The sequence below is a fragment of the Centropristis striata genome, chromosome 8, assembly GCF_030273125.1.
Source record: "Centropristis striata isolate RG_2023a ecotype Rhode Island chromosome 8, C.striata_1.0, whole genome shotgun sequence".
Lineage (NCBI taxonomy): Eukaryota > Metazoa > Chordata > Actinopteri > Perciformes > Serranidae > Centropristis > Centropristis striata.
In genome coordinates, this window is record NC_081524.1 from 6,490,307 (window position 1) to 6,513,051 (window position 22,745).

The 22,745-nt window shown below is 35.9% G+C and overlaps 1 protein-coding gene across 1 annotated transcript in view; it reads right to left on the reverse strand.

Moving 5' to 3' along the window:
- Positions 1 to 22,745, reverse strand: part of myom3 (myomesin 3) — a 117,756-nt gene that overhangs the window by 26,642 nt on the left and 68,369 nt on the right. Inside the window, 7 exon segments of the mRNA XM_059339093.1 lie at positions 176 to 357; positions 3,910 to 4,036; positions 10,361 to 10,548; positions 12,148 to 12,269; positions 12,981 to 13,155; positions 14,191 to 14,374; positions 21,123 to 21,250. Of these exon segments, the coding sequence (XP_059195076.1) occupies positions 176 to 357; positions 3,910 to 4,036; positions 10,361 to 10,548; positions 12,148 to 12,269; positions 12,981 to 13,155; positions 14,191 to 14,374; positions 21,123 to 21,250 (1,106 nt within the window).

The following is a 22,745-nucleotide window of genomic DNA, read 5'->3' on the forward strand; positions in this document are numbered from 1 at the left end:
AGGTCTCAAAAACTTGTTTATCAAATATGATACATTTGGCTTTATATACACCCAAACTTTATACAACACAGAAATACCTCGCCTTGTTAAATCAGCTAATAGACAATTATAAATTGATGTTATCTAGAGCGGAAGCTTGTAAATGTTTTTTTTTTTTTTTTACAGCTTTGCTCACCTTGTAATGTGTGTCAAAGATCGGCTTTTCATTCAAAGGAACCCAGTCGTCTGATTGGTCACCCTGGCTGATTTCCAGCAAATAGCCAGTGACAGGGCTCCGTCCTTCATACAGCGGAGCCGCCCACAGCAGCACCAAGGAGTCGTCTTTCACCTCCCTGCACTCCACGTCGTAGGGGCAACCTGAGAGGGAGGAGCAATGCTGTGTGTCAGGAAAAAATTCACACCGAAATAAACTAAGTTAAAAACAAAGTCTGAATATTGGTGTGGCTACAGTCATGGAAAAAATCATTGGACCACCCTTGTTTTCTCTAATATCTTGTTCATTTTAATGCCTGGTACAACTAAAGGTACATTTGTTTGGAGAAATATAATGATAAGATGTTAACATGTTAATGTTTTGTTAACTTGTTTATTGAACTAAGTTCCATTCAGTAATAATAATAGTTTCTCTGTAAGTTTTAATTTGTCCAACGATCTTAAACGCACCATAACTGTTCCGACGCTTTTGAATGCACCGTACCTGTGTATGAAGTGCCGTGCTGTGAATGTTAGTTTTCAAAAATAGCTCATAAGAGTTTAATTTAAGAGCTGATATCTAGACATTTTCCATGGTTTTCTTGATAATAACCAAAGTCAGTGTCACTATTTTTGTTGTTATCATTATATTTATCCAAACAAATGTACCTTTAGTTGTACTAGGCATTAAAATGAACAAGAACCTGAAGAAAAAGGGTGGTCTGATAATTTTTTCCATGACTGTATGTTCCCTCAGTGACCATATCTAAAGCAACCAAACAGGAGTCCTCCGTCACAACGAGAAGTTGCAACAAAAACAAATCAGAAATAACAGTAAAGTTTTAAATGAGTACAGTGACTTTCCTTAATCTACCCCCACTGACTCCACGCCGGCACTTGGTAGTTAATTTGCTTAATGATTTTCGGTCACTTTTAAATTATTAACGGCGCAGAGGAAAGCCCATTTGCCAAGATTAATGAGCTGCGCTTTAAAAGTGGCATGTGTGAGAGAGCCTCTCTCCATTTTCAATATTAATGTCACAAGAAGCTGATAGGAGCGGGGCCAGAACTGAACCACACACACACTGCAATGACTCAGTGTGTGTGTGTGTGTGTGTGTGTGTGTGTGCAATATGTGTGTTCTTCAGTGGTGGAATGTTACTAAATACATTTAGTGAAGTACTGCACTTAAGTACAAACTTGAGATACGTGATAATTGCACTGTGCTTAAATATTTCCATTTTTATGCTACTTTATTACTCATTATTACAGTTTTCTTTCCCCTTCTGGTCCGCTCTTAAACCTATCTATCTCCAGAAGTGTTTGTGATAAAATTAAAGATGAAGTGTTTATTTATTCTCTTACATCTTAAGATAAATAAGCAATATATAAACCCTCTTGGATAAGCTGAAAAAATGCATGAACAAAAAGCTGAAAACAGCTGATTTTCATGAAAAGTTGACTTTTTATAGATATGAAGATCTGATAGAAAATGATACATTGCTAAAGATTTAATCACCCAATTGACATAAACCAGCTAAAACTAGCACAACTTTTTTACATTTTGTGTATAACACTTACATTATTTTACTTAAGTACATTTTTTTCAGAAGTATAAAGGATGTGAATAGTTATGATATTTTACTCCAAAAAATTGTGCAGAGTTCAAAATGCAGTAGAAGTATAAAGTAGCATAAAATGACAATATTAAAGGGAAGTACAAGTAATTACAAATTGTAGTAAGTGTCTTTTTTGGTAATTCTGTGTATTTTTTGGTCATTTTGTGTTATTTTGTGTCTTTTTAAAGTAATTTAGTGTTTTTTCAGTAATTTTGTGTCTTTTTTTTGTAATTTTGTGTATTTTTTGGTCATTTTGTGTCTTTTTCTTGGTCATTTAGTGTCTTTTTTTTTGTAATTATGCATCTTTTTTTTTGTCATTTTGATACTGCCTCCAGCGGCCTCCAGGTAATTTGAGTTTGAGACCCCTACACACACACACACACACACACACACACACACACACTTCTTGCTTTAGAAATAGACGTGTGTATAATATTCAAACATTTACCCCATGCATCCTCTGACACTTTAATCTGTTCTTGCTCATCACCTTTCATTCAGACGAGCTGATTCGTGACTTGGTGTTTTGCTCAGTGGCACTTCAGCAGCACAAACCGCCACCAGCCAGGGCCACATGCACAAGTTATATACATTCGCAACACATAGTAAATCCCATTAACTACCTCTGGCTCGAGGCTTTCATTTCAGCTTTTATTTCTGCTAACATATTGTGCACTTGCCTTCTGACCTCGGCCTCGATTTTGCACTTTAATGGCATAATATGCAAATAGCCGTTTTTTATTGTTTTGTTATTAGATGACTGTATGCACTTTTAATGGTGCCTTTTAAATTAAAAGTAAATGTTAGTGAGTGGTAATGGGTGCTCCGCTTTATGCACGGTCACCTCGATTTTCAAACTGGGGCCAACAAACTTTTATTTTTACGAACTAACAGCTTTTATAAATAAACTTCAGGTCAGGGAGGTGAGAGCAGAGGTTTAGATTCTTGGAAATTATTTGGAAATTATTCATTTCCAAGACCTTCTAAACTCAATCTTGTTGTTGCTTTACTTTAATTATTGTTCGACCTTCACTGTGCAGAAACACATCAATCAAATAAATCAATCATCATAAATCATTATTTGTATAGCACTTTTCATACAAGAGAAGTGTAACACAAAGTGCTTCACATAAAAAATAAAAAAAGGAAAAAAAATAAAATTAATATCTCAATGACAGACAGTGAGGAAACACTGGAGGCAGGTTAGAAATTAATTAGATAAAATAAATAAAGTACAGTAAGATAAAATAAAATAAAATAACTAAAATAATAATAATAATAACAAAAAATGTAATAAAGCTAGATAAAAAAGATGAAAATAATAAATAAATAAACAAAATGTAAAGCATGATTTATATATATATATATATATACACACATATATTATACATATATAACTATATATATATTTAAGTATAAATATATATTCAGTTTATACTGTATATATATATATATATATATATATATATATATATACATACATACATACATATATATGTATATATATATATATTTTAATTTATTAAAAAAGAAAAACTGAAATATCTGAATACTTATGACCATGTGATATTTCAGTTTTTCTTTTTAAATAAATTTGCAAAAAATTCTACATTTCAGTTTTTTTCTGTCAAGATGGGGTGCTGAGTGTGCTGAGTGTACATTAATGAGAAAAAAAAACTTAAATTAATGAAATAAATAAATAAAAGAGAAGATGGTATAACAGTTAGATGCACCAGCAGAAAAAATATTTTAAAACGGTTCAAGTTGAAGCCAAATTAAAAAGATAAGTCTTAAGTTTGCTCTTAAACATATGAACATAAGCTCAGAAAGGCTGTTTCCACATTACATTTCCACCATAAATCTTTTGGCTTAGTTTAGTTTAACACATACATGTTTGAGCATGTTTGGAAGCAAATCCTGGTCCAATATGCAGCCACCAGCACCAAGTATTATGTGGATATCTGAAACTCACCTACACTGAGAATGGACTTGTCTTTGAGGTGTGTGCAGTGATATATTTCAGTCATTTCTGAAGTTTGATATGTTCCCCTTTGTGAATGAAATAATGTGAAAGTGAAATGACACTTTCTCTCCTCACCCGGCTCTGGCATCGTCCACTTCTCACACAGGAAAGCGTCGCTGGCGTCAGACGGCTTCCCCACGCCGGCCAAGTTGGCAGCAAACACACGGAACTGGTAGAAGTTTCCACTGGTCAGACTGGAAACCTGTAGACAGGAGTGGAGGAAGTATTCAGATACTTTACTTTGGTAAAAATACTAATACCACACAGTAAAAAGTCCTGCATTGAAAATCTGAAGCAAAAGTTAGGCAAAAGAGAAAAGCTTACATTTAATGAAGACCTAAAATCCAGTGTCTCAAATAAAATGTTTGATTACAAAAGACCAATTTTAACCCTCTGGAGTCCACGAAAAGACGGAGCATGACACCTCATGACGTAGCAACATAAAAACGAAGCAGCATGGAGTCCTGCTGTCAGCTTCACTCTAAAGTTTTGGCTTTTCCAGAAGTTTCCATGTCCGATTTAGTGCGTCAACTTTCTTCATCAAAGGTAAAAACCACCTTGACCAAGTGCAACATGATATTACTGAAGTTTACTGAAGTTATTTTATTGCAGTGTACTTTCAGCATTTTTAATGCAATCTTTTGTGTTTGGTTTTGTGTGTGATTTTTGTGTGTTTTTTTTGTGTTTTTTATGTGTTTTTATGTGTTTTTTTGTTTGTTTTATGTGTTTCTTCATGTGTGTTTTGTAATTTTTTGTGTTTTTTGTAAAAAAAAAATGTTTTTTTCTGTGTTTTTTTTTGTTTTTACATGTGTTTTTTGTAATTTTGGGGTGTTTTGTGTTTTTTGTGTTTTTTTTGTGTTTTTTGTCATTTTCGTGTATTTTATGTGTTTTTATGTATGTTTTTTGTTTATTTTTTTCTGTGTTTTATGTTTTTTTTGTGTGTTGTTTTTGTATTTTTCCGTGTTTGTTTTTGTATGTTTTTTGTGTTCAAATAGTAGATCCAGTAAGTCAAAATGACAAAATAATAATCAGGTGAGGTTGTGCTGAAAAAAAAATATGATACCAACATGGAATAATAAACATTTTATAAGTCGTTTATACAGACAGAATGAAAAAAAGTAAAAACCCATCAAAATAGCCCTGAACTCCAAAGGGTTAAAAACCATGTTTAATATGGAAATGTTACATAAACATAAACCAAAAGTCACTTTCCCACCTCCAGGTGATTAATAATGCAGCAGCCAGGCTCTAACATGCAGCATATAAAGCTGATTTGAAGGTAAACAGGGATCAGTTGTCACATCATACAGGAGCAAAAGCTCCCTGTTGGTACAGTTACACCTCTTTAGACTCCAGCAGGCATTTTACAAGACATTAGTGCTGCTGCTGCTGCCACAGCATTTTTTTACTTCGCCCCCGAGACACTTTGGCTTTGGGAAGAGAAAGGATTCAGCCTTATTGATCCGCGCATCGATCGTCCTATTCACAGCCACTTAGACTTTAAGGCCCTTATCGGCTCCGTGAACAGTTGTGAACCTGTGCTGCTGCTCTCCGCTCTCTCTCCCGGCAACTAATTGACACAACCAGAGGGAGCTTATTTCACAGTAATAGCAATCGCTATCTAAAAACCAATTTCCCCCCCTGCACCCCCCACCCCCTACATTATCTATAGATCCTTCTCTAACCACATTTAGATAGATAGACAACCTTCTTATCAGGTCGATATACAGTCCAACTCCAGAAATGCAAAAGGTTGTCTGACAAAATAAAGTGGAGTAAAGTTCAGCTTTCAGCCACTAGATGGCGAACAGGATGCATTTCATTCACTCCATGGAGTCTTCGTGGGCTGTTTTCTCCATTTCTGAATCCTTTTCATCCTGCCTGTATACACCACTTAAAAAATGTTTGACAGACACAACCTCACCTATATGACCTGATAATTATTGATTTTTTTATTCTGACTTACTGGATCAACATTTTGAACCAAAAAGAAACAAAGAAAAACCAACATAAATGCGATCTTGTGATTGTGTGTGATCCTGTCATCAACTCTGGTTTTTATTCTAGTGGGACTCTATTATATTTGTGTCTATTTTATTATTGGATTATTTGTATTGATGCATTTTTGTAAGCAGCATTTCAGTTTAAAAAGGGTTAAGGGTAAATTTTAACAACTATATAAGGTTATGAGGTTTAAATAAAAGAAATGTGTAATCACTTTAAATGTATCATGTTTTTTTTACTTTAACCCTCTGGAGTCTCCAAAATCTCTAAATCCAGACTTCTTCATGACATCCAGACTAGAAAACAAAGCAGCGTGGAGCCCTACTGTAAATTTACCTCTAAAGTTCTGGCTGTAAACTCCATGAGGCCAGTTTCAGTTTGATGATGATATACCAAGTAAAACTGGAGACAAGCTCAAATATATTTTGTATAAAATGATAGAACTGGATGTAACCCTCTTATATGTTAGATTTGACACCTTTGTTCACATTTTCAACATTTAAAATTCTTTATTGAGCATGATAGTGTTTTGAAAGTTAAAAAAAGATTCAACATCACATTTTATGTTGGACTAAAGGACTAAAAAAGACACAAAATGACCAAATACAGACAAAAAATGACTAAAAAAAGACACAAAAAGACACAAAATGACTAAAAACGACACAAAAAGACACAAAATGACTTAAAAAAGACACAAAATGACCAAAAAAGACACAAAAAGAAACAAAATGACTAAAAAAAGACACAAAATGACCAAAAAAAGACACAAAATGACCAAAAAAGACACAGAATAAGAAGACAGAATGAGCAAAAAACTACACAGAAGACACAAAATGACTTAAAAAAGACACAAAATGACTTACAAAGCCACGAAAAGACATGAAAATGATTCAAAAATGGACAAAATAGACTCCATAGAATTAAATTTCGACCTGAAAACTAAACTATCACCTTAATGTAGTGAAGTAAGATGTACAATACTTCTCTCTAAGTATAAAGTTACATAAAATGGAAATACTCAAGTAAAGTAAAAGTAGCTCAAAATTAAGTACAGTACTTGAGTAAATGTACTTAGTTAAATTCCACCACTGTGCATAACAACAACAGTCCAGAACAACTGATAAACTGTAAAATTAGTTCAAATAGTGAACGGAATAACAGCAGGAAGTTTGTCTTCAACAAGTGATTTGGATGAACTTTGCAGGGATTATTGCATCAGATATGAGATTTCCTGTTATTTTTAAAAAACTTTTTATGCAGTTTTCTGTATTGTGTCTGTTTTTTGTTTAACTTTGTTTTAATAATCATACAGTACAAACTTTATGTTTTTCTCATTGTTTCAAAAGATTGAACTTTCCTCCCAGACACCTTTCAAACATGTAGTGTGCAGAAATTGATTTTTTCCCCCCCTAAAAATCCCAGGGGAGAAAAATTCAAGAGGTTTCCTTCAGTTTTTGTTCTAATGAAGCAGGATCTTTGACATCCTGACAGCTAAAGCTCTGGAAGCTCCAACGGCAAAATCATTTGAATTTCCTGCACAACTCCAACACGGAGAAGAATCAATGTGGAAATTATTATTTACTTCTACATCCAGAAGGTCAAGCTGATTTAAATAACAGCATTAACTCCATGGAGTCTGGGGCTATTTAGTCCATTTTTTGAATATTTTCATCCTGCCTGTATACACCACTTAAAAATGTTTAAATGCCATGTAGGTTGTTTTTTTTTCCAGCGCAACCTCACCTATATGACCTGATAATAATTTATTTTTTATTCAGACTTACTGGATCAACATTTTGAACCAAAAAGAAACAAAGAACATAAATGTGATCTTGTGATTGTGTGTCATCCTGTCATCCAACTCTGGGTTTTCTTGTAGTGTGACTCTATTTTATTTGTGTCTTGTGTGTTTAGTGTAGTAATTTTTTGGTCATTTTGTGTCTTTTTTAGTCATTTTGTGTCTTTTTTTGGTCATTTTGTGTCTTCTTCTGGTTTTTTTTTGGTCATTCTGTGTCTTTTTCTTTTGGTCATTTTGTGTCTTTTTTAGTCATTTTGTGTCTTTTTGGTCATTTTGTGTCTTTTTTTAGTCATTTTGTGTGTTTTTGTGTTTTTTGTGTCTTTTTTGTTCTTTTGTGGTCGTTATGTGTGTTTTTTTTTGGTCATTTTGTGTCTTTTTTTAGTCATTTTGTGTGTTTTTGTGTTTTTTGTGTCTTTTTTGTTCTTTTGTGGTCGTTATGTGTGTTTTTTTTTGGTCATTTTGTGTCTTTTTTTAGTCATTTTGTGTGTTTTTGTGTTTTTTGTGTCTTTTTTGTTCTTTTGTGGTCGTTATGTGTGGTTTTTTTTGGTCATTTTGTGTCTTTTTTAGTCATTTTGTGTTGTTTTTAGTCCTTTAGTCCAACATAAAATGTGATTTTGAATCTTTTTTTTAACTTTCAAAACACCATCATGCTCAATAAAGAATTTTAAATGTTGCAAATGTGAACAAAGGTTGCAAATCTAACATATAAGAGGGTTACATTCAGTTCTATCATTTTATACTAAATATATTTGAGCTTGTCTCCAGTTTTACTTGGTATATCATCATCAAACTGAAACTGGCCTCATGGAGTTTACAGCCAGAACTTTAGAGGTAAATTTACAGTAGGGCTCCACGCTGCTTTGTTTTCTAGTCTGGATGAGATGAAGAAGTCTGGATTATTTGGTGCTTTTGGAGACTCCAGAGGGTTTTAACAGCTCATGTAGGAAGTGGAGACTGAGGTTGATGAAATTGCTCATTTACCCCAAAAGGGGGAGCTGCATATTCTCATCAGAGGGTTTCTTTTTGTGGAAAACGGGGTCTTCAATCTTCAAGACGCTTCAGTTTAAAACATGTGGCGTTAATCATCGTATGCTGTCATTTTCTTCCTAATTGTCTTTGTAAAAACAACCACTCACATTAAACACATTTGCACAATGTCTAATTACGGAGCACCTGTAATCTCCCTGCGACAGGTTAAAGATTTAACTTTCCTGCAGGTCTCCATGGACACTGCTTGTTGCCTAGTGACACAGCCAATGTGGATGAGGGAGCTTCAGCCAATATTTCCATTATTTTCAGGCTAAATGGAGAGGTAACTTGTGTTAGTGTAATCGTATTAAAAAACAGCCCTTGAAGACTAGAAATCTCTTTGTTGTGCTTGTTGAGGGGATTTTTTGGTGATTATTTCCTTGTTGTTCTCATCACAAGTTTAAAAAATAAATCCTTTGTTCTCATTCTGTCAGCAAACATTAAAGACTTTTGTGCATTACGGATACTGCAAGATGTAAAAGGATGTGAGAGAAAAAAGAAAAGGGGACACAAACAAGAGTCTAAAGCCACATAGCATCTCTGTGAGGCTGTAGTTGAGTACAGCGCTGATTTAAAAGAATACTTCACCCACAAAAGCCCTTTTTTTTTATATCAATTACTCATTCCATGTTGCATTGAAATCTTGGAGAAAACATCTGTGATCAACTGAGGTAGAGTTGGCTGCATTTAACAATAGAAAAACAACTTCAAAACAACATTTTATAAACTGTCACACAACTTGTTCCACAGAAAGTCTCATTTAACAAATACAAGTTTGCTAAAAAAACCTTACTATTTAAAACACTTCTGCATGAACTGTCTCACAGTTGTGCAGGCAGGCTACTCATCCAGGTTTATTATTTAACCAATTCATTAAGGATTGTCTCTGCACTGCATAAAAGGTGTGTCTAAAAACAAGATAAAAACACTAAGTCTGAGGGAAATGATCTTGCTGCATGGACAGATAATTTCACTTGACAAGATTTCTTAAATTAAGATTATTAAATCTAGAAATAAGCATGTTGTACACTAAAAATAAGAAATTAACTCTTAAAACAAGATAAATTATCTAACACTTCTAAATCTAAAGTTTTTTTAAAATCTTGGTGAGAAACAAATAATTTGAAGTGCACTCTGCTCGGGCCAGTTCATCGCTGCTTGCAGCTTTAATTTAATTTATCAAGTAGGTTAAAGTGAGAAAATAACTGTAAGATCATAAAGGTGAAGAAAAAATGGATACCAAATATGGGTATAATAAACATTTTTTATGTGGTACATGAAGGGCAAAATCAAAAATAGAAAAAAAAAAAAAGACACAAAAGAGCAAAAGAACAAAAAAGACACAAAATGACTAAAAAAAAGACACAAAATGACTAAAAAAAATACAAAAAATGACCAAAAAAAGAGACACAAAATGACCAAAAAAGACACAAAATGACAAAAAAAGACACAAAATGACCAAAAAAAAGAGACACAGAATGACCAAAAAAACACAGAAGAAGACACAAAATAGGCTCAGACCCCAGAGGGTTAACTCAACTTGTAACGTAGTTAGATTTAATTAATAATATTGCGTGCAATCTCTTGCCTAAATTTTATTGAGTAGCTATCTATCCAGCAGTTGTTTAGATATTTCAGTTTGGACCAAAGTGTTGGACCACGCCATAACTGCACGGTGCCGGAGGACTCGCTCACCTTAAACTTCCGTTCTTTTGCAGGTTTGACGTTGACTTCTCTCCACGTTTTCTTGCCCTCTTCCCTCTGGTCCAGGTAATAACCACGCACAGGGTCTCCCCCGTTACGTGCAGGGGCCCTCCAGCCCAGCACCATCTCCGTTCCGGTGCAGAGCAGCAGGGCGATGGCAGAGGGAGCAGAGGGAACAGCTGGAGCCGGCAGAAGGAATTAAAAGGGATTACAGGTGATAGAAGAGCCAATCTCAGCAGGCACCTATTCTTGCTAAATAGACCGAGAAATGCCAATAACTCCCTGGCTGACTACAACTCCAGTCTAGGGTTGCAAATTCATAACTCTGGGCTCATATTGAGCACTCGCTGAATGAAAGAAATATTCAACTCATATTCTCTTTGATAAAAAATGTATTCCTCACAAAGAATTGGACTGCAGCCATTTATCCTCAGGCAGTAGCTGAGTGGCAGAGTCGATGTGAGAATATTCTGGTGAGTGAGTGGCAAGCAAAATGAGTCATCATTGTACTTTACTGCAGGCTGCAAGAGAGCACATTATCTGTGGCTGCAACACGGGAAGTAAGAAGGGTCAGGAGCTCTTCAACAGTCAGGTGCGTCTCCACACGGATAGCACAGCCGCAATCAGAGAGAGAGAGCGTTCATTTGATGAACAGGCCTCTGCTGAAGGCTAGAAAACAGCCTGCGACTGACATGTGGAAGTAGCAAAACCTTTGTAAGCTGTTCATGCACACACATGCTTTACTTCTTTCAACTCAAAGGGGAGTGGTGAAAGTATTCCAAACATTTTACATATTTCTCAACTTCAGAGAAAGACAGTTTCATCCACCAGACCATCAAAGATCCTGAATTCCCTCTCTGCCCTCTGCCCCCACATACTCTGCACTGCAAAAAAGGTATGTCTAAAAACAAGATAAAAACACTAAATCTGAGGGAAATGATCTTGCTGCATGGACAGATAATTTCACTTGACAAGATTTCTTAAATTAAGATTGTTAAATCTAGAAATAAGCATGATGAACACTTAAAATAAGAAATAACTCTTAAAACAAGAGAGATTATCTAACACTTCTAAATCTAAAGTTGTTGTTTTTTTATCTTGGTAAGAAACAAATCATTTGCAGGTCACTCTGCTCGGGCCAGTTCATCGCTGCTTGCAGCTTTAATTTATCTTGTTTTGAGAGTTAATTTCTTATTTTAAGCATGCAACATGTTTATTTCTAGATTTAACAATCTTAATTTAAGATTGCATTTAATGAAGTTGAAGGAATTGTTGGCCTCTGAACAGTATGTCCATCTATGTGACTCAATACTTGGTTGAGGCTATTTGACTTGAACTACTGGAAATTGACTTTTCCATCATATTCTAAAGTATTGAGATGCACGTGCACATGTGAAATCACTCTATTTTGTTAGGTTCAGCCTCCAAAACTACATGTTGAAGGTTGGGGAAAGGAGACAGGGTTAGGGTTATAAAAACAACCTTCCAACTATGCATGAATGGGACACAAACACAAATATTTTCTCTCTCTCTCTCTCTCTCTCTCTCTTTTTTTTTTTTCTTCTTACAATAGAGATGAGGTAAAAACAATGATCTGTATTCTTGGCTAGCTCTAAGAATATCAAATATTTCCAAAAATGCACTGATCGATTGATTCATTCATTTAAATCTACATTTTAAGATTACCTGCTTCAAAATAAACCTCTGCAAGAGTTGCTCGAGTAGTAAAAGCACCAGAAAATATTAATAAAGGGATCTGACTCGCTGGGGGCACTTACAGATGGCTGCTTTGACGAGGATGGGCAGAGACTCGTCTGAATAGTTGCTGTTTCCTGCTCGGCTCACAGACTTCACCCTGAACACATATTCCTTTCGGTTCTTGAGGCCATGGACGGTAAATCTGAGGAGGTGAGATGAAGATCAGGCAGAGTGAATATGATTCATATCAACTGCTACATCTTTAGCTCATATAATTACCTGGCTGGAGGAGAAGAGTATTTGAACCTAGGGCTGCATGATTATGGCCAAAATGATAATCATGATTATTTTGATCAATATTGTAATCACGATTATTAATCACGATTATTCATCGTGTTAGGGAAAACATCTGTGTTTTTATTTCACTACTTTTAAACAAACAATAGGAACATTTTTTTAGTGTCTGGTGCTTGTTGTAAACAAACAGAGATCTCTAAGTGAACCCCTCCTGCAGCAGCAGCACATACACACTGTACTGCTACAGAGCTAACTGTTAGCCTGTTAGCAATTTGCAGACTGGTCGCTAAGGGGTTAACATCCCCTCCGGCTCTGCAGCTGGTAGAGACTGCTGCAGGAGGACTGTGTCGATTCGACTCCTTCTTACTCTTCTTAACGAGCCACCCGCGGCTCGTTAAGAAGAGTAGGAAGGAGTCTCCAAAAGTCTCCAATAACACCAGAAAAAGTCACTGTTTTTTTCTCTAGTCGCTTTTTTGAGGAATAGTCGCTAAGGGGGTCTGAAAAGTCGCTAAATATAGCTAAGTTGGCAACACTGGTTCGCCGGCTTTTACAAATGGCACGTGTTGTTTTGGCGTTATGCACTACGTCAGTTAGACAAGAAACATGTCCTCATCACCTGTTTTTGGTGATGGGCTTGTTGTTGACAGTATTCCAGTCTTGTTTGCCTTTTTCGCTGTAGTACAGGTAGTAGCCCAGGATGTCGTCTTTGTCTTCGGGCTCCTGCCACTGGAGCAGCACCGAGGTGTCCGTGTCTCTGAACGCTATCACAGAGTGAGGCGGAGCCGGCACCGCTGATGGAAACCAGAGGTCAGCTTAAACTTAAACCATCAAACAGAAATGAATTAGGCTATAACACAGTGTTCATATATATAAAGTCATGGAAAAAATATTAGACCCTTGTTTTGACCCTTCAATTTCTTGTTAATTGTAATGCCTGGTACAACTAACGGTACATTTGTTTGGACAAATATAATGATAACAACAAAAATAGCTCATTTTTTCAAGGTTTTCTTGATGATTTAAAATGATTTAACCCTCTGGAGTCCATGAAAACACCTGCATATTTCTTCTTCATGACGTGGAGAGAAAATGATGAAGCAACACTGAGTCTTGCCATTAGCTTCCCTCTAAAGTTCTGGCTTGAAACTCCTTTTTTTGATGATATTCAGCCAAGTAAAACTGGAGATAATGTCAAATATATTTAGTATAGAAATATTGAACTAGATATTATCCTCATTTTACCTGTTATATGTCATATGTGCAACCTGTATTCATATTTGCAGTGCTTTAAATTCTGTGTTTTGAAACATAATTTTCAATATCAGATTTCATGTTTCCTTAGTTTCTTTTTGGGTTAAAAAAAATTTTCGTAAGTAAGTCAAAGTTAGACATTAATTATCAGGACATATAGGTGAGGTAACGCTGAAAAAACTGATACTGATTTTTCTTTTTTTTCTGATTTTTACAGATTTTTTAACAGACATAATAGCCAAAGGTTTTAGAGGGTTAAAAAGAATTTGAAGAAAACAAGGGCGGTCTGATATTTGTATCCATGACTGTACATGCACTCAATGCTTGGTTGGCTTGAACTACAGGAAATGGACTTTCCCATCATCCTCTAATGTATTGAGATGTACCTGTATATCACTACATAATACATGTTGATCCTAACACAAGCAGACAGCTTACAAGAAATCTCCACAAGCTCAAGGTCTTCCATGTGTGCAAGACTGCAGCAGGTTCACTGCAGACTACAGAATCTAATTGACCTTCACAACAGTCAGAGTAATGAGCGGTTACAGTGCGCTACGTAGCTCCACTCTCACCTTGTGGCTTTCCCAAGGAGATGGGTGCGCTGGGCTCCGAGGGGTCGCTGACACCGTACTTGTTGATGGAGCGCACTCTGAAGCAGTACTGCTTGCCCTTGACCAGATCAAACACTGGGAACCTGGGAGAGTTTACCTCCATGTCCAGACTGGCCAGCTGCCAGCTGCTCTTCCCTGCCAGAGACTGATCCAAGTGCAGCATTATAAAATAAAAAAAACACACACAAAGATAATTTAATCTACATTTATCTCAAGGACATGTTCATTATTCAGCCTCCTTCAAATAAGCCGGATGATTCAATCTGCCAAGACTGCCAAATACTCGTTAAAAAGTCCCATAATTCATTCTCATTTTGTGTAATCAGTTAGTTAACTGCAGATTGTATAGTTGTGGAGCGAACCACTTAGCGTTCAGACAAGACAAGGGCAAAGAGGAATACAGATTGGCAGTTTGGTGTGAAAGACAAAGAAACTTTCAGGCAGAACTAACACCTTTGAAGCAGAACTGGGTGAATAATTAATGCCTACACTGCAAATTATTTGTTTCTTACCAATATAAAAAAGAAGTGTTAGATAATTGATCTTGTTTTAAGAGTTCATTTCTTATTTTAAGCGTTCAACATGCTTATTTCTAGATTTAACAATCTTAATTCAAGAACCCTTGTCAAGTGAAATTATCTGTCCATGCAGCAAGATCATTTCCCTCAGTTTTCGTGTTTTTGTCTTGTTTTTGCAGTGTAAATAGGCACGTTTCAATTAGGCATTTTTCCCTCTAGTGAGCCACTATGGGTGTGGCTTGGGTTAGCCGCTACTGAGCGGTGATTTCAGGCATGCGTGAATCATTTGCAGAATGGTGCAGACTGGACGCTGAGGGGTTAACATCTCCTACTCTGACTGCAGCTGGGAGAGACTGCTGTGGGAGGACTGGGCCGGTTGTGAGTGCTTTAGGACGGCACTACTTGTAAAGACAAGTAGGAACGAGTCTCCAAAAGTCTCCAATAACACCAGAAAAAGTCTCTAGATTTGTCACTAGTCACTTTTTTGAAAAAAGAGTCTCTAGAGGGTCTGAATAGTCTAAATATAGAGACAAAGAGTCTCTAGAGGGTCTGAATAGTTTAAATATAGAGACGGGTAGGTACATTTCTGAGTCCGTACTGAGCTCCGATTTCGCGCATGTGTGATTCATTTGCAGACTGGTGCAAACTGGACGCTGAGGGGTTAACATCTCCTGCTCTGACAGCAGCTGGGAGAGACTGCTGCGGGAGGACTGGGCCGCTTGTGAGTGCTTTGGGACGGCGCTACTCGTTAAGAAGAGTAGGAATGAGTCTCCAAAAGTCTCCAATAACACCAGAAAAAGTCTCTAGATTTGTCGCTAGTCGCTTTTTTGAAAAAGAGTCTCTAGAGGGGTTTGAATAGTCGCTAAGTATATCGACAAAGTCGATAAGTTGGCAACACTGCTTGTTTCTAGAAAGATAGCCCTGTGCAGGATTTCTTGAAGTATCACAAAACAGACACAATATTCAAGATACACAACAACAGGTCCTTGATTCGAACAGCAACTGTGCAGTTTTCATATTACTGGTACTATTATACCTAATGTTCGTGTGTAAGGTCTCATGCTTTCCTGTTATTGTTCCAAATGGTGCAGTGGGATTTCCTAAATCAGAGCTGCTCATATCTTAATCAAGCAGAAGTTTCCTGTAAAGAGACTGTGACTGTTGGTCAGATTTCTGTGTGTTTGTCAAAACATATGTGACGCATGTTTAAACTGCTATATGTCAGATATTTTAATACATCTTCAAGTTAATACACAACAGTTAGCCGCTACAAAAGTACCTGTATGGGAACAGTGGCCGAGGGGAACTAACTAATGGGCGGAGAACCCAATAAAAACACACCTAAAGTCTATTTTGGACATTTTTCTTCCACCTAGTTTGAAATAATTCACCAGCAAATAAAAAACAATATTTTTGCTTGAGGTGTTTCGCCTGTAAAACAAACTTTTAGCAGATTTGGCACCCCATAATATCCTACCTGAGAGGCTAAAATAACTCAAATCCTGTTTATAACCTACGTGCAACATTAGATAACACTCTTGGGAGTGTGGGTCACTCTGTTCTTGTTCTGTACTCTGTGATGTGATAAACAATTCTTCTGTTGAACATTTTATAAGCATTTCACTTCACTGAAATTACAGTGCATCACAAGCATTAGAACACCTGAAAATATTTAACTTTTTTTTGCCTCCAAAATATGATAAATTTCATTTCATACTGTTCTTGAAACAAATGTACCTTTAGTTGTACCAGGCATTAAAATGAACAAGAAATTAGAGAAAAAAATCTAATCAATGTTTCCATGACTGTATAATATATAATACTAAACCTCTCTATTTCATAGCCTGCATTCACATTTTTGAGTTTATTATTTTCTCCCTTTCCCAACGCTCTGTTTGAGAGGAAACTCTAACAATAGAAGGCAGGTATATGTTAAAGGGATCAGTGATTATAAAGTGCTTGCTCAAGGGCGAAAAGGATATTTGAATGTTCCCTTCATTATATAAGCGGAAGTGGAGCAGCAGACTTTAGTAATTTCAGACGCCTTTGACAGATTTGACAGTTTTATTACTCCGGCAACTTATAAAAAAGTCCAATAAAAATCTATTTCCTGTGGCAGTTTTCTGATTATTGGAGCTGGAAGCTGTTGGGCGTCTGGGTTGATATTGGAGAGCTGAATTGAGAGCTTATTGTTGTAAAGAATAGGTCAGTCCACACTTTGATAGATTGGAGGAAAACTCGGCACTCTTCTGCACATTGAATCATGAAAAAAAAGGTATTTTCTTTTATAGACCTTGGATGCATCATTAAAACTCATTATATACATTTATTGCTCTTTTATACTCCCCTACTTGACCTATTGTGTCGAGGTATGGGGAAGCACTTACAAAACAAATACGGAGCCTATATATATTGTGCAGAAAAGAGCTATTAGAATTGTTTGTAACGCTGACTACACACAGCCAATAAACCAACTCTTTACCAGATTGGAAACGCTCAAATTAATCCTCTGGGGTCTATGATCACGCTGGCTTTTTTAAAAACGCTGTAACAAAAAAACGAGGTCACGTTTAGCGCTGCTGTCGACTTCACTCCAAATTACAGACTTGAAACTTTCTCCAGTTTTTTGTTTGACGTTCTGAGGTCATGTAAAACCAAAGATATGATCGTTTTAATTTGATAGTACAAAAATATTTATTCAAGTGTAAAAGAAGGATGTGACGAGGCAGGTGTGACGTTTAATAAAAATGGAAAAAAGTGCTCTAATCATCTAACACTTTTCCTATAAATAAACATGTTTTTATGTTCATTTTTTATGTATAGTTTTATTATATTTGAATTTTACCTTTATATGTTCATATTTGTAGTCAATGCGTGCACTCAATCGCCCTGGCGCGCGGAGCTACTTGGCTAGCACTTAGCTTAGCCCAGTTCATTCATTAGGATCCACACAGATGGACAGTTAGAAGCGACCAAACTCCTCCACGTTTTCCCTATTTAAATACAGCTACACGAGTAGTTAAACGACCAAGTATGGCGACACAAAATAAAACGTGGCGCTTTTCGAAGCGGATAAAAAGGATAACTATAATGTATGGCGGAATAGCACTTGGGAGCACTTCGACTCGGCGCAGTAATATCATCACTTCCGCTCCCTCTCACTTCCGTCAGGAGTGATGATATTACTGCGCCGAGTCAAAGTGCTCCCAAGTGCTATTCCGCCATACATTATAGTTATCCTTTTTATCCGCTTCGAAAAGCGCCACGTTTTATTTTGTGTCGCCATACTTGGTCGTTTAACTACTCGTGTAGCTGTATTTAAATAGGGAAAACGTGGAGGAGTTTGGTCGCTTCTAACTGTCCATCTGTGTGGATCCTAATGAATGAACTGGGCTAAGCTAAGTGCTAGCCAAGTAGCTCCGCGCGCCAGGGCGATTGAGTGCACGCATTGAGACGCAAGAGGTCTGTATCAACTCGTCTTACTTACCCGAATAACATGTTTTAATATGAAAAAACGGTGGAGTGTTCCTTTAATAAAAAAGTGGGTTAAAGTGAAAAAATAATAGTCAGATCATGTTGAAGCTGTGCTGAGAAAATACCAAATACCAAACATGAGGATAGTAAATATTATGTGCTATATAAAATGCAAATAGACTCAGACCCCAGAGGGTTAAGGGACTTAGTTGATTTTAAAATATCACAATTTATGCTTAAAGTAATTCATCAAAAAGTTCCACAAAGTATTCAGGGGTTGTTTTAGGTCAGGGTAACTACGCATGCACTGCCAGGTCTATGTGTGCTGAAAACACCTGATAAGAACAAATTCTAAGTATCATTGGATTACAAGTAAAGGAGAATATGGAACAACTGCAGCCATGAAATGAAATCATGCACAACAATTGTTAAGTTCAAAAGGCTTATGAAAAATGATATGCTAAATAAGTAAAGGTTAGAAACTGGATGAGGACGTTCTTGTAACTGCATTCAGTGTTGTGTTTTGTTGTTGTTGGGTTATATATACTGTATGTGTGTATATGTATAGGGCTATATATACAATATGTGTGTATATGTATAGGGTTATATATACCGTATGTGTATATATGTATAGGGTTATGTATATTGTATGTGTGTATATGTATAGGGTTATATATACTGTATGTGTGTACAGTATATGTATAGGGTTAGAAATACTGTATGTGTGTTTATGTATAGGGTTATATATACTGTATATGTGTAAATGTTTATATGTACATCTGTATAATGGTGTCTATGTGAGTATGTGTATGTATATATGCATCTAGCCTACGTTGTTGTTGTTTATGTTGTTCGAAAAGAATAATTAATAAAATGAAAAAATTAAGAAAAACCCCCAACTCTGCTACATAATGGGATTAATTTCTGACTAATCCTGAATCAAACAAAACCTTCAGATCTCAGGTAGTTTTAAATCAAACAGTTATAAAGTGAAGGAAACTTGTTCGAGCACGCCAGCAAGAAAGTTAAACCCCTGAAGCCGAAGTGCAGGGCACGAAAGAGCAACATCAACGTCTGCTCGCTTTTAATGACTCCACAAATTCCCACTTAAACGGACACCACGGTGGTTAAAGTGTGTGTCTGTCTGTGTGTGTGTGTGTGTGTGTGTGTGTGTTTCCTCCTTCTGTCTCTTTAATTAGTGCTGTGGTCAGGGAGCTTGCTGTTAATTTGGCTCTCGTCGAGCATCGGACTGGCCAAACACAGCGAGCGTCTGGAAGAACTGATGATGCAAGTAAATTGATCCTTGTGTTCAGTGGATGTGGATGTGTAGGTATTACTGATTACAAGTCTTTGAATACATTTAGGCTTGTATGAGTGTTTTAGGGCGCAAGAAAGAGCATATATTTAATTTTTTTGAGACACTGAATTTTAGGTCTTCATTAAATGTAAGTCATAATCATTATAATTAGAAGAAATTAAATAAATTAGGACATGAAATGTTTCATTCTGTGTGTGATTGATCTCTATAATGTGTTATTTTCACTTTTTTAATTGAATTACTGACCTCAATAAACTGTTCTATGATATTCTAATTTATTGAACTGCACCTGTTATACCACACTATGAAATTACTCCACTAAAAAAGTCCTGCATTCAAAACTTACTGAAGTAAAGTACAAAAGTATCAGTGTCAAAATGTACTTGAAGTATCAAAAGTAAAAGTACTCGTTATGCAGAATGGATCCACTCAGACTGTTTTATATATTCCTTATTTATAAAGTCTGATATATTTTGACTTTATTTCTTGCAATTTCTCGTAATTTATACTTTTTTTCTGGTAATTCATACTTTTTTCTTGTAATTTACTTTTTTCTTGTAATTTTTACTTTATTTCTTGTAATTTTTACTTTATTTCTTGTAATTTTGACAGTTTTTCTGGTAAATTTTGACATTTTATTTCTCGGAATTTATACTTTTTTCTGGAAACTCTTTTTCTTAAATTTGCCAATATACATTCATGGAAAAAATATTAGACCACCCTTTTTCTTCAATTCCTTATTCATTTTAATGCCTGGTACAACTAAAGGTACATTTGTTTGAACAAATATAATGATAACAACAAAAATAGCTGATAAGAGTTTAATTTAAGAGCTGATATCTAGACATTTTCCATGGTTTTCTTGATAATAACCAAAATCATTAACAAGAAAACCATGGAAAATGTCTAGATATCAGCTCTTTTTTCTTGTTACCATTATATTTGTCCAAACAAATGTATTTAGAAGTGTTAGATAATTGATCTTGTTTTAAGAGTTAATTTCTTATTTTAAGTGTTCAACATGCTTCTTTCTAGATTTAATAATCTTAATTTAAGAAATCTTGTCAAGTCAAGTCAAGTCAAGTCAAAGTTTATTTATAGAGCAGATTTAAAAACAACCTCAGTTGACCAAAGTGCTGTACAGTTATTAAAATAGAATAAATCATACACAAATAGGTATAAATAAAAACAATAAAAACAATGAAAACAATAAAATACTAAAAACAGTAAAAACAATAAAATAAAATAGAATAAAATAGTAATATAAACTCAATCCAAAACAGTGTTAGAGATAAAAAGACAAATAAAAGGGTAAAAAAGTAAAAAAGAAAGCCAAGGATTCTTGCCTAGCTGGGACTGAACACCAAGGAGAATAAATAGGTTTTTAATAATGTTTTAAAGTGCTCAACAGACTGTGCAGCTCTGACCTGGAGAGGTAGGCTGTTCCACAGCTTTGGGTGTGGTAAGTGAAATTATCTGTCCATGCAGCAAGATCATTTCCCTCAGATTTAGTGTTTTTATCTTGTTTTTAGACACACCTTTTTTGCAGTGTGTAACGTGTGTTTGTGGGCGTATTGACTGACCCGCTCCACGTAGAAGCTGAGCGGTTCTCTGCCTCGAGGTTCCGGCTCGCTCCAGCTCAGCACCACGTAGGTGTCGCTCACCTCACAGGCGTGGACGTCAGTGGGAGGTAGAGGAGCTTTGACCTCACCTGCAGAGTGAAGACAGGAGGAAAAAAAGTTAGTACAAGGTCAGTAGGAAGATGAAGTCCAAAAACTGCTGGCTGAGTTGTTTTTTTTTCATACTCCTTTTGTTAAAATATTTGCATGTGAAAATGTAATGCTTTGTCTGGTGGATTTGAGTCAGATTTAACTTGCTGCCCTAAATTTCACCTCCATTTCTGATACATAAGTAATGCGGATAACACAGTGAAACGGCTTGAGTCAGCACACTCTCAATGACTCTCCAAGTGACTCAAGGACGATCAAAGTGTTGAGATTTAGTCCAAAAAGTCTGTCTGTCTGTCTGTCTGTGAGTCTCGCCTCTTTGTTTGTTTCCCCTGAAGAGTTGCAGAGCTGCAGAGTGGATCAGAGAGGAACTCCTGAGCAAAGAGAGAGCCGTGAAACGAGAGATGCTGATCTAGTAGAAGCAGCGAGTGTGTGTGTGTGTGTGTGTGTACAGTGCCATCTGTAAGTATTTTTCATGGTGCACTCAAGTACGCTGAGTTTGAAATGGAACCGTGACAGTGAGGTTAAAGTGCTGATGTTTCATTTTGAGGGTGAGGAGGTTGTTCACATCCAGATTCGGTTAAAAAAGTGTAGGATTCATGTCAAGTCATTTTGTGTCATTTGTGTCTTTTGTTGTGTCTTTTTTAGTTATTTTGTGTCGTCTTCTGTGTTTTTTTGGTAATTTTATCTTCTCATTTTATGTCTTTTTTGTTCATTTTGTGTCTTTTTTCTGTCATTTTGTGTGTTTTTTAGACATTTTTTGTCTTTTTTTGGTCATTTTATGTCTCTTTTTGGTCATTTTGTGTCTTTTTTAATCCTTTAGTCCAACATAAAATGTGATTTTAAATCTTTTTTTTCACTATCATGCTCAATAAACAATTTTAAATGTTGCAAATGTGAACAAAGGTTGCGAATATAACATATAAGAGGGTTCCATCCAGTTGTATCATTTGATACTAAATATATTTGAGCTTGTCTCCAGTTTTACTTGGTATATCATCATCAAACTGAAACTGGCCTCATGGAGTTTACAGCCAGAACTTTAGAGGTAAATTTACAGTAGGGCTCCACGCTGCTTTGTTTTCTAGTCTGGATGGAGTCAACAAGTCCGGATTTGGAGCTTTTGGAGACTCCAGAGGGTTAACAAGCAGCTAAAGAAACCAAATTGTGGCAGGATTTTGGGTCAACGAGTGGAAATGATTCATGACAGTTGGCCGACCTCTGTTCAACTGATCATGTCTGTCACACGCTGACAAAAAGGTTGTATAAAACCTCGTAACGAATAATTTTGGAACAATGTTTGGAACTAAAGTTTTTATTGACCACTTAAAGTTGAATTTTGGTACTTTTATGCAATGTTGCACTGCAAAAAAGGTGTGTCTAAAAACAAGATAAAAACACTAAATCTGAGGGAAATGATCTTGCTGCATGGACAGATAATTTCACCTGACAAGATTTCTTAAATTAAGATTATTAAAC